The 16,586-nt window shown below is 42.2% G+C and overlaps 1 protein-coding gene across 1 annotated transcript; it reads right to left on the bottom strand.

The window, feature by feature from the left end:
* Positions 1-1,364: 1,364 nt before the first annotated feature.
* Positions 1,365-15,543, bottom strand: LOC139305915 (synaptopodin-2). Its single transcript, XM_070929863.1, has 4 exons — positions 15,436-15,543; positions 8,898-9,049; positions 6,845-7,638; positions 1,365-5,104 (listed from the first exon to the last, which is right to left on the bottom strand). Exons 1-4 carry the CDS (start codon positions 15,541-15,543, stop codon positions 1,365-1,367), a joined length of 4,794 nt encoding a protein of 1,597 aa, XP_070785964.1.
* Between the last annotated feature and the right edge of the window lie 1,043 nt (positions 15,544-16,586).

Below are 16,586 nucleotides of genomic sequence, written 5' to 3' on the forward strand. Positions count from 1 at the left end.
TGAATAGAAAAGAGACTAGAAATTGAAGAAACCCAAAAAGCATGCTCAAAGGATAAAAGAAAAGAAAGCCAAACAAGGATAAAAGACATTTTAATGGCACTGCAGTGAATCATACACAAAGTGCACTATGAAGAAAAACACACAAAGGAAAAGGAAAAAAGAAAAGAACATGAAGAACAAAAGCAGCCCTGTACCAAAAATATATTTGTGAACATTACCAGGCTGGTTATCTTTTCAATAATTCTTCTTTTGTATATAATTTATCATCTATTCATATAAAAGAAAAGCAGGAGAAGATGCATGGAAGAGTGAAGAGTGGGCAATACTATATATTTTTCTGTTAACAGAAAGAAATACTGCAAGGGTCTAAGATATAGTAGCTTTCACTGGCTTAAGTTGAAATGTAAGCCTACTATCTCTGGACCTCAGCACTCCCTCTCATGAGGCAGTTTAAATATAGTACCTAACATGATGCAACAGCTGGTAAAAAGCTTAAAATAAAGTTAACCCACTTAAGTAGGTGCTATGGAAAAGACACTGGGGAAAGCCACCGAAGAATAAATTGTTTACTAATCAAACATTTGAAGCTCAAGCAAGCCAGTATTAGTAGTCACTTTTTGTAAGGAGTACTGTTGTATTCTACAGCCTTTAGTTGGAAATCCTGTTGTTACATAATCTCTGTACTTATGACATCACTGACATTGCAAATTTAGCCTTCTGCTTGGTATCATTACACCCAACAGACCAAACACTTATCCCTCACAACTTTCATTTTTACTGTATTCATTTAATTGATTATTATATTCAACTTTATTGTATTTTAGTTGTTTTTTGTTTGTTTATAAAATACGATTAGGCACATTTTAGTATTTTCTTCTTTTCAAAAATCTACTTCCTATTATCATTGTCCAGTACCATTCGCCTCTGATTTCTTCTTTTCTCTCACTACTTTCTTTCAATTCTTACTGAGCATCATGCTCCCCTACATTCTTATGTTGCCATCACTTTAGAATCTTTTACATAAAATTACATTAAGTATGCATATACATCCCTTTCTATAAACATATTAAAAGGTACATGCTTTATAAACAATTATTGTGGCTCCTTTTTGTCTGGTAAGAAATACTTACATCCCGTTCTTATTCTTATGTTCTTAATTTGTATGTGATGCCATTCACATTAGCCCTCAAAACTCTGAAAACCATCAAGCTCTGTCCTATAACAATAACAAGAGCAGACAGAGGTGAAGGTTGTCATTGCAAAAGAAAGTTCATGGGCTCAAAATAGTCCCTTTGGCTGTGGACTGAAAGAGCACCAACCTTTTGACTCAAACAGATAGCAAGCATGTCATGATTCAACCAGAATTACTCTTTATCAACTGCTGTAGGCTTCCACACCTGAGCAGAGCTCTTTTTAGCTGTAAACCTAGGTTTAGGAGCAGCTACAGTGTTGCCACCTGATGCAGATTCAGGCCTTGCAGCTACAGGAAAACTAGGAGCAACAAAGCTAATGGGAGGCTGTGGCTGGTAAGGCACTGAGGGAGCTGCCAGGTAGGGAGGGCTATTGGCTGGTTGGTAAGGGGCCTGCAGTGCCTGTTGATAGGGAGGGTTTGAAGACTGAGGAGCTTGGGGATGATAAGCAGGTGGGGCAGGTTGCTGATACTGTTGGTTATATGCTTGCTGGTATGGACCACCAGAGGGTTGTTGATAAGCGTTGGAGGGAGGATAAACATTAGCTTGGTTTTGCTGGTAGTGGCCCTCATGCATCATAGGCTGCATGGGCATCCCAAAGACTTGCTGGGGGTATGGGACATTAAATGGTCCAGCTGGCTGGACGGGGGCCATTTGCTCATATCTAATTGGTTGGTTTTCAACAGGTGGGTTAGGAGGTGAACAGCTGGGCTCAGGTGCGGGGGTCTTGGCAGCTTCTACTGCTGGGCCAAAAGTAAAGAGTGAGGAATTGAGTTGATAGGGTTGATGCTTCATAACATCGATAACATTTAGGGGTTTAGGGGCAGGCTTTTGTTTCTCTTTGCCTTTTTTCTTGGCTTTGGCTGAAGGGCTATTTGGAGGGGCCTGCTTTGTTGCTGCTGGGGGATAAGAGGGGGACTGAATAGGATTATATGCCCGTGAAGGTGGAGCACGTACGTTGGGAGTGTATTTCCACTCATTTGGTAAGGAAGCAACTGGCGATGTTGACCGGATTTCCTTGTTTGCTTGCACAGTCTGAGAGTCCACTACAAACTTCTCCATACGAGACTGCCTCTTGGCAAACATATCAGCTCCTTTTCCTCTGACGGCTGGCATTTCATAAGCTGAACCTGATGATGATGGGTTTAAGACAGTGGCCATTGGGTTGATGGGTGATGAAGCTCTTTGACCAATGGTAAAAGAGTGCATTCGCTGTGGTGGAGGTGGAGGGGTCCGGTTTTGTGGGACATTTTGTGGTGGATGCCACGGTTTTGGAGAGGGACGAGTGTTCACCATTGATGTGGAAACATTCACAGGTGCTTGCTGTGACTGTGGTGCCCAGGCATTTTCAGGTGTCTGAGGCTCTGTCTGAGTTGAAGGCCATGTATTCATTGGTGGCTGTGGTGGAGTCTTTGAAGTGGACTGTTGCCAATTTGGCTGTGGTGTGGGCTGGGGTTGAGCCCAAGGTGGTTGATGTTGGACCTGATTCTGCTCTTGGGACCAAGAATTCATGGGATGCTGGCCATGTTCTGAAGGGTGCTGGGCCCATGATGGTTGGGACTGAGACTGGGCAGGTACTGGCGCCCATGGATTCACATTTGCTTGAGGCTGCACTGGAGGTTGTGCTTGGGCTGCTTGGATCCAAGGTGGCTGAACTTGGGCTGGAGGTTGTGATGGAGGCCATGTATTCATTGAAGATTGCTGTTGCTGTTGAGGCTGAGCTGACACCCAAGGTTGTTGAGGCTGACCTGGTGTTTGGGCCTGTGGCCATGCTTGTTGTGGAGCCTGATGCTGTGGTTGCTGAGCCCAGGGCGGTTGTGGCTGGGATTCTGGCTGAACCTGTTGAATCCAAGGAGGTTGTGCTTGGGGTTTTTGCTGGGGTTGCTGCACCCATAGTGGTTGGTGCTGAGAGTCTGTTTGTGATGGCTGTGCCCATGGGGCCTGGGGCTGCTGCTGCATTGGTTCTTGAGGTTGACCCCAAGCTGGTTGAATTTGCTGCAGATTTGGCTGCTCATGAGAATGTGTCCAAGGTGGCTGAACTTGTGGCTGAGACTGTGGTTGCTCATGAGGCTGGGCCCAGGAAGGCTGAGCATGTGTCTGGGCTTGTGCTTGCTCTTGAGGCTGACTCCAGGATGGCTGAATTTGAGGGGTCCATGTATTTGTGGGGGTTTGAGGCTGTGCTTGGGCCTGAGTAGGCTGACGTGTCACCCAAGGTGGCTGTGATTGGACCTGACTTAGAGGTGGTTCCTGGGGCTGCACTTGAGCTGGATGCCAAGAATTGGTAGATGGCTGTTGTTGTGCTTGTGTTTGTGCTGCAGTCCAGCTCGTCACAGGGGCAGGCTCAGGCTGCAGGGTAGAATTCATATGACCATTTTCCTCCTGAGCTGTCACTTGCAAAGGCTGTTGTTGAGATTCAGGCTCTGGGAGAGTCCATGTGTGCTGTTCCTCTGCGGGTGTGCTGGCAGGAGCCTCCTGGGGGGCAGGAGGGGGAGAGGGCTCAGGGGCAGGTGCAGGGGTTGGCTCTAGTTCTGGAGCAGGAGTAGTCTCTGTGGTGGGGGCTACAGCAGGTGTGGATACACTATTTTCAGCTTGTTGAGGCATGTCCTGGTTGGTCATTTCTATCTGTGGGGACCAAGGAGGAGAGTTGGGGTTGATCACAGGCTTTGGAGCCACTGGTGGAGGAGTCTTGTGTTTAACTCGTTGAGACTGGAGGAAATTACAAGCCTCAGCCCCAAGGCTAAGGTAGTCTTCCTCAGGTCCTGACTCACACCCCAACTTCTTATCACTCCTGTTGAGGAGGTTTAGCAATACTGGGTTAGGTGATACTTTTGGTGCTTCCTTAAAAGTGAACATGGGCTTGCCAGTATTTCTTCTCCTTGCATCCATCAAAAAGCCAGTCTTAATTGCAGGGGTAGAAATGCGTTCATCACGGGAAGCTATCTGCTCTCCTTGGCCCACAGAATCTTGATTGGTCCCACTCACTGCGGGAGAATAAGGGGTTGTCGCCATGTTTTCAACTGAGAAAGGCTTTGGAGTACGATTGCTGAAAGAACTCTGCATTTCACTGGTTTGATGTTGGACTGTGCCATTGATGTTTGTAGAATAGTGCTGCATTTGCTGTTGCTCTTGATGATATTCTTGCTGCTGCTGCTGATACATTTGCTGTTGTTGATAATGCTGTTGTTCATACTGCTGCTGCTGCTGATACTGTTGGTATTGTTGTTGTTGTTGTTGTTGTTGTTGTTGGTAGTTCTGTTGTTGCTCATAGTACTGCTGCTCCTGATATTGCTGGTACTGTTGTTGCTGTTGGCTTTGTTGGTGTATATTAACATCCATATAAGCATGGCCCTCTGTTGTGGACTGCATGTAGGAGTGCTCCACTATCTTCTTTTCAGCCTCCGGCACTCCTTCCACTGGAATCCCATGGCGCCTAAGCTCCTCATGTTCAGCAGAAATCTCATCCATCCTTTGACGCCGTTGGGCAAACATTAGGGCACCCTTGCCCTTGGTTTCAGGCAAACATTCCATCTCTGCTTGGTTGTTCAGGTTTCTTTCAATCTCAAGGAGACCCCTGTCCCAGTTGATAGTTAGCACACCTTTGCTACTATGGGCATTAGTGAGGAAATGCTTGTCTATTTCAGAATCGTTAGGAGCCACAAGGGTAAATTCAACAGTGTGGGTTTCCTGTTTCTCGTTTTCGTCGTCCTCTTCGTCACTGTACTCTGGCTCTTCTTCTCCTGTGCCGTAGCTCACAAGTGTGTATTTCTTGGCCCTCTGTCGATGTTTCTTGAACATCAACACCCCCTTGTTGTTGGGGTTGGGCGGAGCAGCCGTAAGAAGGAGAGCAATACGTTTACATTTGGACTTGGCCTCCTTCACCTGCTTCTCAGACAGACTCTCGCTACGCCTGAGCCCTGTATAGAGAAGAAAAAGAAGAAGTTCAGTGTTATTATCGTTGTAGTTGTAGGTATCAATAATATACAGTGGAGTGAAAATCAATACAAATCATTTAATCTGTTTGGAGAATGTTTTGGGAATAAAAATTCAATTCAATTCTTGAACAGCTTGCTTTCCTATATCTCCATTAGTAACAAATTTGTTTGTACCTCTCAGCTCTTTGATCACTGGTTTAAGGACAACTTCAAGGCAGTCCTCGCACACTGTATCTGCATTGATCATATCATTGTAGTTGACTAGATTACTTTAAATTATGAATGTGGAATGCTATTTTTATAATAGGCCCATTTTGAGTATCAGTCGAAAAATAAAATTGTATTTCATTATATAAACTCCATTTTGGTTTAGCACACATTTGAAGTGTAAAAATAGAGCTTGCATAAATAACATGGTGACAGATGACAAAATCAAGTTTCTAACACAAAGCAATTAATTTCATCGAGTAACATTACACTGACATCAACCTTCTGTAAAAAATGTTTACACATCCAATGTTCTCAGCGAAAGCAGAAATGACAACAGACTAATAAATATAATGTATGCACTGTTTAACTGATCTGAACAGACAAGAAATAGGCTGTAAACTAAGCTATTAGATGATTCTTTCACATGAGAAACGTTACATCCCGTATATTTGTAGTCCACATGTAATATTTATCTACCTATAGCTATGTACTTTACCTCATTTGTGATTGTATTACTTGCTCATTCAGTTGAACAGACTGTAAAACATCAACCCATAAAGCAATTATGAAATTCTCTGACCCATGTCTAAAATCCTCATTTGCTCAGAGACAATGAACTACATTAAAACAGTTGTCCATCCCCATAAAGTAGCTAGGAATAGGAACTGAGAAAGATTAAAGATAGCCTGCCTGCAATAAATCCACCAGAGCGTCTGTACCAGTCCTTATCTGTAAGTTCACAAGCTGTCCACTTAAAACCTTCTGTTCTTCTTAAATCTGTAACATTTGCATAACAGATATTACAAACCCACAATCAAACCATATGACAATGCAAGGCTGTAATAAAATAATAAGTAGGCTTACTATTTTTGTATTCCTGCAAGACTAACCTGAAGGTGGAGGAGACAGCGGGAGTGAGCAACGGACTCACTTTTTTAGCTCAGTTAAAGCACCCAGTTTGAAAGGATCAGGTAACGGGCAAGGGGAGCACATGCTGGTGTCTGTCAAAGGGCCACTTCTGCAGGCATCATCAGCGTGCTGGTGTTATATTTATGTCTTCAACACAGCTCGGAGGAACGCCTCAGTGTCCATATTCATCATCACGCTTCTTCAAATGGATAGTTGTTTTATAAAGTGTAGTAGCTTCTCACATATGATCGATTCAACGTCATTTTTGAATCTCTTTTTCTTTTGATTCTTTATATCTAGCTTTTGTTGACACCATCTTATCTGCACTGTGTCCCCCTGCTATCAGTTTGATTCTATTGTAATTCAGGTTAGACCTGAATGTGTCTGCTTCGAAGGATTGAGCACCCTCCTCCAACACATACTATTTTAAGTACACACACACATCAGGCTTTGGAATGCGCACATGTTGTTATTACCTATTAGCTTGCAGATTCCCCCTTAAAGAATAGATCCTTATTACTCACACACTCACACAAACACATAAAGAATGCACACCAGGACATTCCTCCATGGTAGAAATGGAAATGGTCCATAGGTACTTACTGGCGTGTCTTGGCCGGTGCTTGTTGGGTTTGTCTTGACCCCCCTCAGAATCAGAGTCCTGCTCTTCTGCTGGTATGGCCTCGTCTGAGGGAATTCCAGATGAGACCGTAAAAGACCCAGGAACTCCCTCGGAGTGCCCTCCTCCTTCTTCTCCTTCGCTTTGGGATCCAACACTTCTACTGACCCTGGGGACACCCACACTCAGGATGCCCCTCCCTGCTCCCGATGCTGCTGGCTGCTGCAAAATGACCTCCACCTGCCCCAGCATCGAAGGGGAGCCGAGTACGACTCCATGCTGGCCGAGCGGTTGTCTGACAGAGCATGGCACATAGTGCGAGGTGGTGGTGGTGTGGATCGTCTTGACAGCCTCTCTGTTTGAGAGTTCTCCCTCGATCCCATGAGCACTCCCAAGAGAGGTGCAGCCCACATTATCCAAGGTTTGCTCAGACATGGACACCTGGAGCTCAACCATGTCCCCAGGTGAGAAGCACCGCCGTACTTCTTCAACATTCTCCTTAAGAACAGGCTTCAGTACTCTCTGTTCACCAGATAAGGGAGCATGTAGCTGGGTGCTAAGCAGCAGGGGTCCCTTGGGGAACTCTGTGTCGCTGTCCAACACCCCATAGTAGGCTTCGTCCTGGGACTCAGATATGTGGAGTACCCTTGGGCTTTGGGACCTGTGCTTTGGGGAGAAGATGTGGAGGGTGGTGCTCTCTAAAGCCTCACCAGAAGAAGCCCTCTGACCACAGTATGTCTCTTCTGATTCATAGTCTTCTGGGGGGATGGTGCAGTATCTTTGAGAGGAGAGGGGAGAACAGGAATGAGTGAGTGGTGCAAGTTTATAATGCCGCCTCTTATATTATTTGTTCTTTCAACAGGGCATTGCTTTATGGACCTGCGCAAGTAAAGATAAGTGACTTTCAGACTAATACAAAACCTCTATGCTCCCTTTAAACCATCTGTTTTTTATCATCAAATATTTTTTTCTATTTCTACTTCCATATAAAAGACAGGTGTGATGTCCACACAAATCTTTGTTTTGCTCGTTAAATCACAAAACCATTCGGATAAGCAATACATCATCGCTGAGGAATGGAGCTATTGGACTGTTGAGGACGTGAAGCTGAAGTTGTCAAAGTAATCAATAAATCAGATTTAATCTTCATGCACCAAGTTAAACGAGAGGGTCAGCTCACTGAAGAGGAAAGTAATCACGTTTCAACATCGCTCTGCCTAATTTCCACTTTCAAGGTCAACAGCATGAATAGCATAACAGAATGTCATTATCTCTGACTGCAAGAATTGAATTTAAGCCAATTAGATCTGAGTGACTAGTCCTTTTCTCCAGATGGGACATAGTGACATATCATAATACATCTGATAGCCACAAGTTGAGGTCCTCTGCTCTACAGGTCTACAGAGACAAGATTCTGTACTCATGCAGTCATTGAAACAATCTTAACACAAATTATAGTCCCACTAAGCCACAAAGAATACTACTTTAAATCAGAAAAGAACCAGATTCAGCTTTAATATGCCTGTATATCTCTCTGCAGTTTAAATGTGGGCACATCAAAGCATATGCAGCAATATTTGATGACATGTCACCCTGATAAAGACACTGGCAATACCCACTGAGTAATGGCTAAGCAGCTGCATGTCAATCAGATACACAAATCCGTAACACATTGGCCAAGCCAGTTGGAAGGTCAGCATGGCTGACACACATTAACTCACTAATACACACACAAGCATGAATGCACACATATACACAGACAGTCAGTGGTTCACTGAACTATGCAAAAGGCCACAGGCCATAAAACAACATGCTATCTAAATGCTAATACAGTGGCACAACAATAATTTTGCATTGCAGTTGTGAACACCAAGAACCTATAGGACGGCATGGCTCAGTTGTCATGACACACAGATATTGTAGTGTTACTGAATGCACAGACAATTTCAAACATGATGTTGTGTTTTCTGCAGTTCACAGATTTTCTTTGGGCACCACTTCACTGTCATTAATTCAATGGGTGGTATGTGGCACTACCTTTTGACAAGCAGCTGCAGACAGTCAATGGATGTGTCGATGAGGGCGAAGGCTCGTAAAAGGGTGAGATCAGCACATGGCTCTCCATTGAGTGACACCACCTCATCACCTTCCTGCACTCCAGCCAGGAAGGCACGACCACCTTCTTCTACCTGAGGAAGATAAAATCGCATACTAGGTCAGTGTCCTTTATCAGCACAGGTAAACCCTTCACTAACATCATCAGTTAGGAAACAGTATGCTCAGCTGCCAGTGACCCCAAAAACACAAATGTACTCCCAAAGATAAAGATCTTGAACAGCTGTACAGTGAGGATGGCACAAGTGTGTGAAGTACCCGCTAACCTTCACGCACAGCCCAGCCATGACAGTGCTGCTATTTACGGAAAGTTGAAATAAATCATCTTTGAAACATTGTCAGTTGCTACAGAAACTTCTCCCCCAGGTCAGTGTCATAAAGCAATTTTTATCTGGGAAAGCAAGAGGACAATAGTATTTTAGCAGTATCTTTAGGTCATAAAAAGGAGTAAATAAAATACTTTCTCATGAAAATAATATGAGAAAAGGTTTTCTTCTAAGTGGAGCATGAATATAGAGTAAGCCTGCAAATGATAATAATGTAAGAAAAACAAAAAATTAATATAAATAAACAGTGGTTTATGTTTGGCATTACACTAACTATCATGTTGAGGGCCTATACAGATAAAACAAGGCTTCCTCAGAAGTGTATTAAGTGTATTAAGTTCAAGCCAGGCAATGGATGATGTGGAGGGCAATAATTCCCTGTGAGGTGCTACATGATGTACACCCTAAGTGAATCAGATGAAAACACATTTTCAGACTGCATCATTAATATTTGAGAGAAATGAAATGAGGATATGGAAGGTGAGGTGATGGCCTTTCCCCAAAATGAATTTAAAACATTTGGAAATTAACTCAAACTCAAACAGCAATTTGCACAATTCACACAACAACGCACAATCAGTGTGCCTCATGTTGAAGTGGGTCTTGCATTTTAACCACGCAGCTGCATATTATTGCTGTAGACCAGCTCTGTGCAGATTCATTTAAAGGGCACCTCTTTACATAGTTAAACTAATGACTGATGGTTTTGTTCCCTTGTAATTGGTTCCTGAGGACTATAAATGGTTCATTAATAAGAGGATTTCATAAGGAGAAATACCCCATAACTTTTGCACAAAAGGCCACTTATACAGCGAGGGGGATAAATGATTACTTCAGTACCATGCAATTAGAGGGTATGCTCTCAGAAAATGTTAAGATATTTTGCATATACTACAAATAAACAGAATTGAAAAGAAGGTTTATAATGTCATTATTTCTTTAAAATTTGGAAATACCAGTGGGTGATTTTTTTGGGGATGTTTTAACATGTGCACCATGCATTCTCCAGTTTAATTCTTGTTGCGCACAATCCCTCTCTCTCTCTTCCCCTTGTTTCTTGTCTGTCAACTGTCAAATGAAGGCAAAATGCCATAAAAATAATGTGAAAATATTAGAAGAGATAATATTCCGCAACTCAATTCATTCACCATAATGAAGTCATGGATCTTCATCTCTGTCTTGGCTAGTTACCCTAAAGGATTCATTTACAATTTTACACAGTAATGCTCATGATACATCAGAGTTAATACAGGTTAACCTGTGATGACACTGAACATGAGTAAATGGCCATGCTATTCAGCCATCAATCATGCTAATGTCCCTTAGCTACCGCGGCAGCACTCTCTTCAAGTTGATTTAGCTCATCACACCATCACCAAACAAAAACAGTCTCCAAGGTTTCTCGTATTAAAGTTGCTGTTGCCCAGAAAACCCTCCTGGCAAGCAGCAGCCACATAAATTGTGGAACTGCTACGAGCTCAGAGCTCAGGCATGTCAAAACTGTGGTTATCCGTCTCCCTGTATATTTTAACACAACATGCAGAAAGTCCACGTTGATTTTTCATGCCTTGCTAGATTTTCATAAGGTACAGTCATGAAGACAAGTAAACAGACAAAAATGCAGAATGTTGAATACATGAGGGTAACACACCAAAAAGTCCAGCTTCACAATCACTGGCACAACAAATGTGTTCGCACTCTTTTCTAGTTTATTGATGGAAATATCTAAAAAAAAAACAAATCCCCAAATCACTGTTGTGAATTCAGGAAAAATCATTTAATAATCTTACTACAAAAAAACGTTATCTCAAATATCTTTTACGTTTAGAGCACCATCTCCATGAGATACTTGCAGTAAAACAACCTTGTCACTAGATGGCGATGCACACACACACACACACATCTTTACTGCTGTCGGAAGAAGAGGAGAATCCCTGCTTTGATTTGAGTGATTTGCTACCATATTAAAACCCATCCTGATAAAACTGTTCAGCATCCGTCTGGCATACCCTTGATGCTTGGGGACATTTGTTTCATTACTTGGATTACAAAAGCAAAATCAAATCCTACCATTTTTGCATCCATCCAAAGCCAAGTGTTCCAACATATCTATAGAAGGAGCACTACCTTGCGTGCTTATTTAGTACAGAACCTTAAACACATAAGCCTGAGTTTAAAATAAGCAACATCCTGCGCATCCAACTTATATTATACTATTATGCTATTTATACAAAATTATTTTATGAGTTACTTTATAGAGCTGGTAACTCTCAGATAAAACCCCTCTGACTCCGTCCCCGAGTTTTTAAGAGTTTACATTGTGCAAACAGGCCCTATAAGGCAGCCTGTGTGCCTATCTATTGGGACTCACTCCTCACTACAGGGCGGATGGTTTGTCTGGAACGCCGTGGCAACCACTCTTGCTCCAAAAAAGGAGGGGAACATTTGTCGCCATGTCTCCTCACAACACAAAGATACACAGACAGTCAGGTAGTGTTCAGAGGAGGCAGATACCACCTGGTGTCTCAATACTGTTTGCCATACGCTGCTTGTGAAGAGAAACACAGTCTCTAGTAACAGGGAAGGATAACAAACAAATGCTACTGTAGGTGTCAGAAGGGATAAACACACTGTTTTTTTCAAATAAAGTGCTTTCCAAAAATGCCATTGCCCTGATCATCAGAGTTTACTACTGACATCATGTGGGGCCACAATTAGACAACATTATATGGCCTGTGTTATCCCGGGTTGCCCATTTTCAAATTATCTATTTAACAGGCTTAAACACAACAGAAAATCACAGGAAACGCAGGACTGCATAATGTGTCCACATAGCTCCCGGCGGTTCCTGCCCTTCACAGCTTTAAGCAATTATGTCTTTTACTTTTGGGGCAAATATTTTCCAGCTGCCTTACAGGTAGCACTCACACAGAAAGAATTTTGCAACATTTACTTCTGTCACTGTGCAACAGTGAGTCACATCCAAGTCCAACTGGGCCTCACTCTGGGTGGCACTGGCAAAGAGCAGTCACAGCCAGGAGCGCTGCAAGTCACAACTACATCATCAAGATGTTAATTTGTTTAGATGAAGTGAATTAGAAAAAGGGGGCGGAGGGGGGGGGGGGGACTAGCAGAGTCATCATCTGAGGTCAGTGCTTTCTCCCGGGACCGGCATGTAGATGTTTTGCTGAAAAACACAATGCCAAAAAACTGCAGTAATGGAAGGAGCTGTGAAGCCCTTTGTTTACTCTGGGAAAACGGCACCGAATGAATGCAGCAACCGCATTTTGTTGATTGCTTGGCAGCTTAATAAGGTTCCTATGGTGCGTTATTAAGACTGAGGCCTCGGCAACAAAAGCCCTCTTGGCTCTGCAAAGGGAAAGATAACCCAGGCAAAGAGGACTTTTAATTCAAGCTATGAATATAATATAATGGAATGGAGATAACATTTGGATTAGTTCGTATTAGTACAGACTCTGAAAAGTTGCCAGGCAGTGCTCCATAACTGATCTGATGCATGTTGACATTGAACATACCAAGATGGCATACCTTAGTAATTTGCAGGCCAAAATGTCTCCTGTGCAGGTTGGTAGGATTTTTCATTTTTCATCTGTTGAGTATTAATACAGATTACAGACATCCAAAATGAGCATTACGCTGTTACCATAGATCAGATGTAAAGTGCCCCATGTTTTTCTAAAGTAGGAGTATTTGTACTTTTGAATTATACCGTTTCTGTAGCTTTAAAAATAAAGTGACCTCACCAACTTTGTACTGAGGCCAGGACTCCAAATGAGAAGAAAAATACTGCCTCCCTTATATGGACAGAACCTTTTAAGAGTGGATACCCCGTGCCCTTACGCTGTGCTGCCTGTCAGTGCACTGAACAATCACTTTCTCTCAGGAAAAACAACACAGTTTCCACTACATTCAACAGAAGCTTTACAAAAAACACACACATTTTTATCAGACACAGGAGAGCCTCTAGCTTTTTCTAGGCTTTGTCATGATGTTGGTATGTTTGCTTTTTTGACTTTTAACTAACAGACTTGGCTCACTGTCCTTCTCACAAGAAGAGTTTGGGGGTATGTTTAGAGTTATGCCTTCCAGATGAGGTGGACTAAACCCCCCAGATGTCCTAGACTAAGGCATATGCATCATATGTGGCTACTTCACTGTAATAACACTTAAATGCAGCATATTCACAAGACTCAGAACTGTCATATTGGCTCATACTCAATAATTTCACCATACAGTATACAAGACTTTGTTACATTTGCGATTTTGGATTATGTCCTTTTGTTTATAAAATTTATGGAAACATCTTCAACAGAGACCTACAGTATAAGGTTATGAAATAACTATCTTATTTTATGCTTTTATTCTGATGTAATGTGACTCACTAAATGCCAGAATCAACTATAAGTGCTTTCTTTTAGTCTCATAAAATCAACTAACCAGATGTTTATGAGCTCGTTTGAAGCTTCAGTGGATGTTGATCCACTTGCTCAATTAGAACAGACTATTTCATGCCAACAAATGTGGAAATAATATCTATATTCCTACAAAAATCACAGTAAAAGTCATAAATGAACTTCAGCAGTTTGAAACAGGTTAAGTGTCTGTTGATGCTTTCAGAGTGCTTTCTTCTGGTGGAGCTTTGATGTCGCAGGAATGCAGCTTAAGAAAAACATTTACATGTTCACTACATGGAGGACAAGTTGATGAGGGATCTGTGCAGCTTGAGTACTTGTGAACATGCATTGTTATACCATATATAGAGTCTCAGCAGCTCTTCAACGTAAAGGCACCTGGCTTTACCTCTCTCAGGGCACATTTACATCACAGCAAAACATCTAAAAGTGATCTTGAATCAACTGTCTGCACTTTTATTTGATAATACATATCCAAGACTAAATGTAAGCCTTTAAAGTGTATCTGACAAGAGTGAGTTTATGAAACCAACAAGCCATAAAACTTCTGAATGCAACCTAATCTATTTGGAGTGTATCTTATGATCCATCCACTTACGCAAATGCTCATAAATTGTAAAAGTAGATTACTGTATTGAGTGATACTATGCGTAAAATGAAGTACTGCTGTCCAGAAGATAAGCTGTTGCACAGGGTGTGAAATGAATGAATACATGCACTTCAAAAGCAAATAGAAATCCACAGGACGTATGAGCGTGTCATCATAGCCGACTAGTTAGAACTAAAAAGTAGCCTAATTTGCATTTTAAGTCATAAAAAGGTGCACATTATTGCCTGCAAGACATAACATGGTGTGACAGGTGGGTAAAAGTATGAAGAATCGACATGCAAATGATGTATGAATAATAATGCCATGAACAGTATTATCCATATATACTGCCTCAAAATGTTGTCCTTGCAACATGTAAAGGAAAGCCTGCTGAGCATCATAAGAAAAGTGGCAGATGAAATCCTCTTCTGTTACCTGTGAGGTTTATTACCACTCTATCAGGCTAAACAAATATCATGGAGCCAAAGTGGTTATAGCATAACCCATAATTTGCCTGACTCCCCTTCTGTCATTTATTTGAATGTCCTTTTAAAGTGATATCTGCATGGTCATAACTTTTTTTTTTTTGCATTAGTATTCCTGCATAACGTACATGCTCCTCACTCTCACAGGTTGGTCACTCGTCTGAATAACGCTTTGCTTTTCTCGCTGAAGTCTTTGTGAGTGATAACAGACCACACTGCCCTCAGCTTCACACTCTCTCTTGGGCTTGACCATATAAGGGTCCCGAGGAATCTCGCACCAAAACACAGCCAACGCACACAAAAATGCAACGACGCGCGCTGCTCCGAATACATTCTCTCCCACCAGGGTTTGTTCAGTTTTTTCCAAAATCTTTTTTTTCACTTGATTTCTCAACAAAACGGATACCCTAGATATGATGCTTGTAATCCAAACTTGGTAATTTATAGGATCTCCAAAATAAGATTTGTAAAACTTTCATTAGTGTTATTTGTATCATCTTTGCAGTGAGAGCCCAATATTCTCAGATGACTGATCAATAAGAAAAGTCTGGAATAATCCGGTTTTATCTCAAGTAAAGTATTATTAATACCTTACATAGATAGATAGATAGATAGATAGATAGATACCTGGGAGACTATGAAAGGTCTGTAGGTGTCCCCCTCTCCCTCTCTCAGGGTGAATCCCCAGGGTGCTCCACCGCGCAGCGTTACGCAGATGTAATCCCCGGTGCCCATGCTGCGCACAGCTCCTCAGAGCGACCATCAAGCTGTCAGACGGACCAGCAGCACTTTACACAAACCACCTCCACCACACCGCTGTATAATCCCCATCATCTGAGTTCTCCCCGAGTCCAGCCCGCTCAAGAAACGTCACGGCGCACAGGATCCGCCTGCGGGCGTTGCATGCAACTGGTGAGCTCTCGAACTTGTGTTTTACGCTCTGTCTAACATCCCCGAGCTATGGCATCCCAATAAAGTTGGGAGATCGGCTACATGATACTTTCAAGACTAAATATCATCCAACTTCTGCAGAAAAGAGCCATAAAAGCCATAAAGGCCTAGATAAATACTCCAAAGGACAAATCACAAACCACGGTAGGCCTAGCTGTAGTCTTTAATTTCCTGTAATAGATTCACTCAGCAGCATGAGAATATTATTGTGTACTGATGCATTGGTAATTGTGTGTTCCCACCTTATTTTTAGGCTATTGCAGCTGAAAGAGTGGCGCACATTTCATCCTCGTTAGTTATCAGCATCATCTGAATGGCTTGGCTTTGTAATCCAGCCTCCTGTAGTGTTAGTGTGTGTTATCTTCAGTGACATTAGGCTACTTCACTATCAGGGCCATGGCTAAGGTTTTAGAAACTGAAGTCTGGAGTCCAAATTGCCCACATGCAACCACCACCCTGACCACGTTTTGACCAAATTTAGCTGTTCTATTATACATCTTGTAGCCTAAATTTCCTCTCACTACGAAGACTTTAAAGACTGCAAAAAAAAGAGTAGACATGAGTATGGCCTGCCATAGACATAAACACCATGTGATTTGTGTGTAAATGTAGACTGTAAATTCTTCCACAGCTTGTTTCAGACCCCCACATTTTTCAGGGATCACACCTGAATGGTTTCCACATCCCTGTACATATATATATATATGCAGGCTATAGGTTTTTTGACCATATAACCTAAACTACCATTTGCATAAATAATACATTTAAGGAAATCTGTTATCATTTTCTTCCATTACCCTCATCCATATGTTAAGATTTAGTCTCGC

The sequence above is a fragment of the Enoplosus armatus genome, chromosome 23, assembly GCF_043641665.1.
Source record: "Enoplosus armatus isolate fEnoArm2 chromosome 23, fEnoArm2.hap1, whole genome shotgun sequence".
NCBI classification, from domain to species: Eukaryota; Metazoa; Chordata; class Actinopteri; order Centrarchiformes; family Enoplosidae; genus Enoplosus; species Enoplosus armatus.